The 8,433-nt window shown below is 34.6% G+C and overlaps 2 protein-coding genes across 3 annotated transcripts; both read left to right on the plus strand.

Moving 5' to 3' along the window:
• The first annotated feature begins 675 nt into the window (after positions 1 to 675).
• Positions 676 to 4,631, plus strand: LOC114719947 (uncharacterized). 2 transcript variants are annotated; one of them, XM_028905530.1, is made up of 3 exons: positions 676 to 1,277; positions 2,098 to 2,296; positions 3,285 to 4,631. In XM_028905530.1, exons 1-3 carry the CDS (start codon positions 1,076 to 1,078, stop codon positions 4,282 to 4,284), a joined length of 1,401 nt encoding a protein of 466 aa, XP_028761363.1. In that variant the 5' UTR covers positions 676 to 1,075; the 3' UTR covers positions 4,285 to 4,631. The 2 variants fall into 2 exon arrangements, with proteins under 2 accessions (XP_028761363.1, XP_028761370.1); XM_028905537.1 differs by having other exon boundaries at positions 676 to 1,190.
• A 1,906-nt stretch (positions 4,632 to 6,537) lies between these two features.
• On the plus strand, positions 6,538 to 7,303 carry LOC114719941 (heavy metal-associated isoprenylated plant protein 47-like). The gene is made up of 3 exons (XM_028905519.1): positions 6,538 to 6,543; positions 6,723 to 6,801; positions 7,008 to 7,303. The coding sequence occupies exons 1-3, from the start codon at positions 6,538 to 6,540 to the stop codon at positions 7,301 to 7,303; spliced, it is 381 nt and encodes a 126-aa protein (XP_028761352.1).
• Positions 7,304 to 8,433: the final 1,130 nt, after the last annotated feature.

Raw genomic sequence — 8,433 nt, forward strand, 5'->3', positions numbered from 1 at the left:
AAGCCGAGAGGGGTTGGACATGGCGCTTGGTGTGGGGAAAGAAAGAAGAGAGTGGGGGGCGGATGAGAAGAAGAGAGATTGACAAAGGCAATAGGGAGTATTGAGCTGACAAAGTGGGTCCACCGAATAAAAAAGTAACCACGTTTAGGAGATTAACGGAGATGGTATTTATGTCCCGTTTGAAACGCTAATACTCCTCCGATCCTTATTATAAGACCCTATTTGACTTTTTATTTGGTCCTAATTATAAGACCCCAATCCATTTTGTCTCTTATATTTATGCATTTTTTTTAAGATAATCCTTCTAATAATGATAGTTTTAGCCAATATACTTAATTAGCAAGGATATTTTAGGAATGACAACACTTATTTATTATAAATAACTAACTTAACTTACTTCCTTAATCTCCTCAAATAAGTCAATTGGGTCTTATAATTAGGATCGGAGGAGTATCTATTTTTGTATCAATAAAAACTAAATTATAATTTTAAGAATAATTTTATAATAGTCAAAATAAGTACGAGGAAGTATTTTTGAAAGTGATTTTACGTTCTTCCAAGCACCCTTCAGTCTTATGTGTAAACCATCCTTAAGAGTTAAGATTGCTTCCAACCTAAGCTGCATCCGGAACTGTTTTATGACGTTAAATAAAATCAAAGCATAAGGGCTGGACGACGGAGAATGGGGAAAGGAAAGTTGCAGAGCACCCAAGCTTGCTAGCGTCTCTGGCGTTGAGATTCAAGAGCTTCAATGTTGGCGGCCAATTAATTTCCAGCTTCAAATCTAATACCCACTTCCATCCATTTTCACACTGAAGTTCAGCACCCTCCTCCTCAATTCCTCCCCCACTTCAGCAAAATGTGATGCGTCGATGATTTGATTTTGAAACAGTTCATGGGGTCTATAAGCTTGAAGACATGGATCATGAAGTTTCCACCCATTTTACCTTCTGATTTTCGCATCATAGCTCTCAAAAAGAGCATTGTTCCGCCTTTTTAAACGTTGGAAGGTTACGTTTTCCATATAGGAAGCTTGAAACCTCGTAGTTTGTAGGCACAGGGGGCAGGGGAAGCAATGGCTTTACAAATGAGCTGTCAGAACAACAGGCAGAAGCATGTCGATTTGAGTGATGGTGGAGGAGAAAAATGGGTCAAATATTATTCTTCACATCATCAAATACTGTTGGTGGGTGAGGGTGATTTCTCCTTCTCCCTTTGCTTGGCTCAATCCTTTGGTTCAGCTTTCAACATCGTTGCTTCTTCCCTTGACACCTATGGTCTCTCTCTCTTCTCTCTCTCACACACACACACACACACTCTGCTCTTGCATTTGTGTGTGCAATGTTTCTTCTTCAAAATTTTCCCCTTTCTTGTGACAGCTGTTATTTTGAATAATGGAGTTATCTAAAACTGCATAGGGTTTTTCTGATTGCTTGATGATGACGCTTCTTACAAATACTACGTTAAGTGTTTATTTTTCACCCTCTTCCCTCTTGAAATAACTATTATTTTCCCTTAGTAGTTTGCAAAACGATGGATTTGTTCATCAAGTGAGTTTGATTTCTGTTCGCTTGTTGCTTTCTAAGCACCCAAAAGAAGTCAAGCTATGCCCTGCAATTTCGCTGAAGGGATCATTGATAATCGGAAGGTTTCTCGTTTGTGATTTTAACTCCATGTACATAAGGAATCTTAACATTTGACCTTTTATATATTTATTTTTTTATTGTCATTTGTATTTTGCGTACCCTACGAAAAGTTTCTAGGAGGAGTCAAGGAGCTAAATATTTGACTTTCTTTAGTTATTCTAATGAAGCTTAGTTCAGACATAAATCTCGCCTTAATCGTTGCTTGCTTAGATGGTTTTCTGATTCTTCATGATTTGTGGAAGTGCTTGTGTTTATATACTATTCTTCCATTTTTCTATGAGCATCCCATAGATTTTGTTGTCTGAATCAATTGTTTCTATTGCTGCGCATGTTATCTAATTTGTGGACTGTGGATTCCATCGATCTGGTTTACTCTTCAGCTTTTCGTAATTGTTGTTACTACAGTGTTGAATGTTTGTCATGTCATTGATTACTTTTTCTGTTCATTAAGATCAAGTTGTGAGGAAGTACAAGAAGGCGATGTCAAATTTGATTGCCTTAACAAACATGGGAGCATGTGTGTTGCATGGAGTTGATGCAACCCAAATGAAATTTCATCCATACTTGGAAATGAGGAGATTTGATAGAATTATATTCAACTTCCCTCATGCAGGCTTTCATGGCAAAGAAGACAACTTCTCCATGATTCAGTGAGTTCCCTGTTAGAATTCATATTACTATTGTCTAACATCTCTGTGTGTCTGTAATACAATATAAAGACTGTGTTAGATGCATAATGTAAAATCATCTCGGATCTTTCCATAAGTATTGTGTTTAAGCTTTTCTAAGGGACTGTACAGACATGCCAATTTCTCTTGCTCAAAGTCTGATTTCCAACAGAGAAAAATAAGCGGCAATCTTGATATCTGGTCCTCATACATTAATCTAATGATTCTGCTGTACATTTGTGCGTTTTAGTTTAAGCCGATTCGGTTTGGTACATGAACCATTTAGTTTTCCTAGCATTTGGCTGCTTATGTATAAGATGGTTGGCTATAGAAAATATGCAAAGACATAGTGTCTGTAAACAGATATACATCGAAACTTGCATGTATTGTATTATTTGTACGTCCAAACATTGATTATTCTGGCTAAAAAGCTCTGGTGCTTTCACTAAAAGACAATGCATGGGCAAGGTTGATTCAGTCATTTCATTGGACACTTGCAGTTGTCATGCTGTGGGGAAATTATTTGAATGCTCATGCATGTGATAATTTTTCAGAAGGAAAAAACTCCAAGTACCTCTATCTGTCTATCAAGCAAGAAGTAAGGGCGTTTTGGTCAATACAGCTTATGAAGATTATTGACCCTACTAGTATAGAACTTGATATTCCTTATATCCACAGATTTTTGTAATTATGCATCTCTCCACCCCTCAATACGCACACAACCTCTTTTGTCTGGTTTCAGTTGTTTTGTTATTGATGCAATTTGACACATCTTTCTATATATTGCACCGAGTTTAAAGAATAAGTTGCACTATTTATAACTTGTGAATATTGATTGATATATTCTTATATTGATGATTGTATAATATGTAACGGCATTCTAAGCGAATTATTGCAAATTCTCCTCCAGTTAATTTGTGTATGTGAAGGCTTTAGCATCCTTCTTTTTTTCATTTTTTGGGATTTACAGGAAACACAAGGACCTTGTACGTGGGTTCTTTATGAATGCAAGTAGCATGCTGAGGTCCAATGGTGAAATTCATGTTAATCACAAGACCAACCCGCCATTTGATGCCTGGTGCATACCGGAACTTGGGATTCGAAGCTTTCTATGGCCAATTGGGTGTATGGAATTCAGGAAAGAAGATTACCCGGGTTATAATAACAAGCGAGGTGACGGGACCAGGTGTGATGAGCCTTTCCCCCTCGGTAAGTGCAGCACGTTCAAGTTTGCCTTGTTAACAAAAAATGACTTCTACCCCACAAGCCAAACAATTCTGAGTAATCATCACTACCCTCTGATAAGCCTCAATCCTCACTCACCACCGTCAGCAATTAGTTGCAGAAATGGACACCTTCCAATGTTAGAAGGAGGAGGAGGCTACTTAAACGGTGGAATAGGAATTCTAGAAAGAGTTGGTCATGTTGGTGGAACCAGTTGTGATTTGCAGAGATCATTGCGGTCTGAATCAACTGTGTTTGGGCATCCACAAATAGATTATGTTATGGATATGGATATGATTCTGGGAAAACAAGTTTCTGGTTATGTTCATGGAATCAGTTCTGACTTACACAGATCATCACGACCTAAATCAACTGAGTTTAGTTATCCACCAACAGGACATGTTAGAAATATGGATACGATAGGGGGAAGACACCTTCCAATGTTAGAAGGAAGAGGAGGCTACTTAAACGGTGGAATAGATTTTCTGGGAAGAGCTGGTGATGTTGGTGGAACTAGTTGTGATTTGCAGAGATCATTGCGGTCTGAATCAACTGTGTTTGGGCATCCACAAACAGATTATGTTATGAATATGGATATGATTCTGGGGAAACAAGTTTCTGGTTATGTTCATGGAATCAGTTCTGACTTACACAGATCATCACGACCTAAATCAACTGAGTTTAGTTATCCACCAACAGGACATGTTAGAAATATGGATATGATTGGGGGGGAGATTTTTTTCTGAATATGTTCATGGCATTAGTTCTGACTTGCAGAGACGCTCATGGCCTGAATCCAGTAATGTTGTGCATCTTGGAACTGATACCCTTAGGCCCTACTATGCCGGTTGGTCCTAGAGTTGGAAATGAAGCCTCTCAATTTGTGGTTATGGTTGCTCAACCTTTGTTTTGTGGCTTTGTTGGTTATCTTTTAGGTTCTTTTGTTGGCCTGCAGCTACTAGCTGCACTGTGAAGCTGTGCAATTTGATGTTAACTTGGATTTCTAAACTCTAAAGTACTTTGTGTTGAATGAAAAGAAAGAAATCAAAGGGCGATGTGGGTCTTATTTTTGGGTGGACCCATATGAACGAGGAAAAAATGTGATTCCATATGTCAAAATGTTTACTTTTAAAGAAAAATAGTTGAGGAGTCTGTTTTAGTCCGAAACAATGCCTCAATCATTTTGCCTTCTAATCTCAAACTACCTCTGTTAATTACATATAACAATTGAAAGTTTTCACCAATGAGAATAGGTTCCACTTTTCAATACAAATAATTAAATAGAGTAGTTTATAAAAATAGATACACATTAATTATAAATAACTAATTTAATTAATTTTTTAATATTTATAAATTATTTATTATTTTTTTTGGTAATATAAATTAGTTATTATGAATAAATTCATGCTGAACTCAACCTTATTCTTAGTTTCCTCTTTGGCTAGTTTAGTAACTTAGCCAAACTATCCTCTTTACTGGGACTTGATGGGATCAGGTAATGAACTATTGATCTTTCTGATCAACAATTGAATAATAGATTTATAATTACAACTTAAATGTTAGCAATATTAGTGACCAAAAAAAAAAACTTTTACGTGTGAGCTGATATGTTGAATGATCCATTGAATTTAATGATCGTAAATTCCAAGTTATTCATTAACTTTTTTAGATTTATGAACTTAGCTTAAATTCCAATTTAAATTCAATGCATTCGTCATAAGAAGTTGAATTAATTAAGTCAATTCAATAACATGAAATAGAAAATAACATCATTCTGTTGTGGAATCTGAATGTACTTAAAATTGCTTGATATATGTTGGGTTTTTTTTACAGTATTAATAATTATTCATCAAGATAAAAATTAAAGTTTCTAGATAAACTATTTCTCAGCTAGACATTCGCAGATATCTCTCATTTATATAATTATTGCATTTTTCATTTCATTTCTATTTTCACTAACCAAATAATTTGACATGGAGATTACCAAAACTTTTAATTTATGAAGCAGTCTGACTAATGATCCACATTTGTAAATTAATCAAATCCAGCAAAGCAACCAGGCGCAACTTGCTCCTCATGTAATTAGTGTAATCTAATAATAGAAAAATTACTTATAGTAATGAGCGACTTTAAAAGCAAAATTATTAATCAATGATTAGCTGTAATTAAGAATGTTAGACACCAATAATTAATGATTCATATGCCCTTACAGTTGAAGTGCGAATCCTGGACCCCACCAAAAATATGAAAGAAATAGTAGGAATTGACCAGAAACTGATTTTAATGTAACTTGTGGTAATCATATTTTTTCTTAATTGTCCATATATACAGCTATTGCATTGTTGTGACACTGTGAACACCGAGCAGACTCCTTGTTGCATTAATTTGTTGTTGGCTAATATAATATGCCCAATATTTTTTCCTTTTATGGGTTTGCCATAGTCATTGTATTAAAAAATAAAAATAAACGTGTGTGTGTATTAAGTTGTAGCCTTAGAAAATAGGATATATATATTAACTTAAAGTATCATAAAGACTTTTAATCTTTTTGATATAATATATTGTCTCTGATCTTTAATATAAAACCTTGTTTGCCTTTTATTTTAGTTCTAAATGTAAGATCTCAATCTACTTTATCTCTCATATTTATCTATTTTTTTCCAAGATAATCCTTTAATAATAGTAGTTCTAGATAACAAACTTAGTTAATAAGGATATTTCAGGAAGCACAACACATATTCATTAGAAATAACTAATTTAACTAAGTTTCTTAATCTCTCCAAATTAATTAACTGGGTCTTATAATTAGGACCGGAGGTAATATAAAACAAATCCCACTTCCTTCACGGACACACTCTATATATATATATATATAACTATATATAGAGAGAGAGAGAGAGAGAGAAGAGACGAAATGAATTCAGCATCATTATCGCCTCATCACATTCGATCATACTTGCAGAGCCTGAAAGCACACAGAAGCATATGAAAAATCAAGCATGAAGGTAAGATGAGTCTTGTTCTAATGCAGATAGAATAGTTAATTATACCAACTATTATTCTGATAATGCATGCTTTGAAATTCGCTCGCTCCCTCCCTCCCTACCCCTCTCTCTCTCTATATATATATACACATATATGTTAAAATGAAATGCACTATCTATGCTTGGTACTGATGATGCAGCAAAAAATAGTGATCAAAGCGACATTAGACTGTAACAAATGCAGAAGCAAGGCCCTCACAATTGCAGCCGCAGCTAAAGGTACGTACATATATATGCATGCCATCAACTTAATTACTAATATATTGTGTGGCAATTAATTAATGTCGTGACTTGAATAATAATGTGCATGTCATGGATCGATGATGATCATGGGTTGAAGAATCGGTATTAACCGGTGTAAAAGGATTTTTCTACAATAGTGAGAGAATGAAAGCGAATAATGTTTGGTACTTGTTACCATACAGGCGTGAGTTCGGTGTCCATAGAAGGCAGAGACAGAGACCAAGTGGTGGTGGTCGGAGATGATGTCGACCCGGTTTGTTTGGCGAGGCTTCTCAGAAAGAAGTTCCGCCATGCAAGCATATTGAGTGTTCAACAGCTGAAACAAGAGAGCAAAGAGGAGAAGAATAACAAGGAAGAGGATTATGACAATAAGGTTCCACCTTATTGTCCCACTACTCATCACTACCCACCATACCCTATCTCCTCTTGTCATGTAGTTCATGATCCTTACCCTACTAGTTTTTGCTCCATTCTCTAAGACTTCTTATTAAATATATACCTCAACTAGATCTCAAACCCCGTGCATTTCATATTCATATAAGATATTTGACAGAGTTTTTTGTTCTTGTGTCAAGAACATAATACAACCCTCCCTTCTCTTTTATTCGTTTTTGGAACCGGCTATAAAACATAGACAAAAACAAAGTTAAATTCATTATGCAATGTATGAAGTTTGAAATTAGATATCATTTTGTTCAAGACTATATGAGCAGTGACCATTAACAGTTTAATTTCATAAGTAAATCTGCTGGAATCATCTCATGAAATGTAATTAATCTGGGAAAGCCTAAAATTGGTTATATCGATGTTTTTGTAGTGTCCCGTACGCCAAAGTCTTAAATTTGGAGGATTAAACATTTATTACATACGGAAGTGTTACACAAATTTCATTTTAAAAAAAAAACATTGGACTACAGAACAATATTTAGTTTTTTTTTAAAAAAAAAAAAAAAGGGACTCAGCGAGATTTGACTCAACCCTTTTTTTCCCTTTAACTATTATTAATGCAACAAAAGCTCTCAAGCATAATTTGTTTACACAACTATCTGTGATGCTAACAGATAAAATTTAAATATTATTACGTCCAAATGGCTCATTTTTCTTAATTATGAATTTTTTTATCCATAGTGCTCAAACAAATAACCTTATTTAAAGGAGTATTAAACTCCTTCTACTTGATCCAAACTGCCAATGACTATGGTAGAAGTACATGTTAACATTTTATATATTATGTATGCTTTTCTTTCTTTACTAAATTTATTATGTATGGTTGTACTCCTCCGGTTCTTAATATAAAACCTAATTATTGAGTTAATTTTAGTCTTAAATATAAGACCTATTTCTCATATTTATTATTTTTTTTTAAATTACCTTTATAGATACTCTCTCAACCATAATCAAGTAGAGGGGGAGGGGAATATTAAGGAAAATGATTATGGTGTTTTAGGAAAAACATGTCATATTTCTTATAATTAACTAGCTTAGCTAACTTTCTTAATCTAATCAAATTAGTTAAATAGGTCTTATATTAAGGACCAGTGGAGTATATTACTATTAAATATCATTATTTCATTGAATAAACGATAAAGGGGCACCCAGCACCCCAAT

This window comes from Neltuma alba, unplaced genomic scaffold, assembly GCF_004799145.2.
Source record: "Neltuma alba isolate B1F8T4 unplaced genomic scaffold, ASM479914v2 tig00002197_pilon, whole genome shotgun sequence".
Classification (NCBI taxonomy): domain Eukaryota; kingdom Viridiplantae; phylum Streptophyta; class Magnoliopsida; order Fabales; family Fabaceae; genus Neltuma; species Neltuma alba.

Bases quoted from the DNA above. Each gene is read 5' to 3' on its own strand.
- LOC114719947 (XM_028905530.1), top strand. From the start codon at position 1,076: ATGGCTTTACAAATGAGCTGTCAGAACAACAGGCAGAAGCATGTCGAT. The intron at 1,278-2,097 runs GTCTCTCTCTCT...CTGTTCATTAAG, and splicing joins TTCTTCCCTTGACACCTATG to ATCAAGTTGTGAGGAAGTAC. The intron at 2,297-3,284 runs GTGAGTTCCCTG...TGGGATTTACAG, and splicing joins GACAACTTCTCCATGATTCA to GAAACACAAGGACCTTGTAC.
- LOC114719941 (XM_028905519.1), top strand. The intron at 6,802-7,007 runs GTACGTACATAT...GTTACCATACAG, and splicing joins AATTGCAGCCGCAGCTAAAG to GCGTGAGTTCGGTGTCCATA.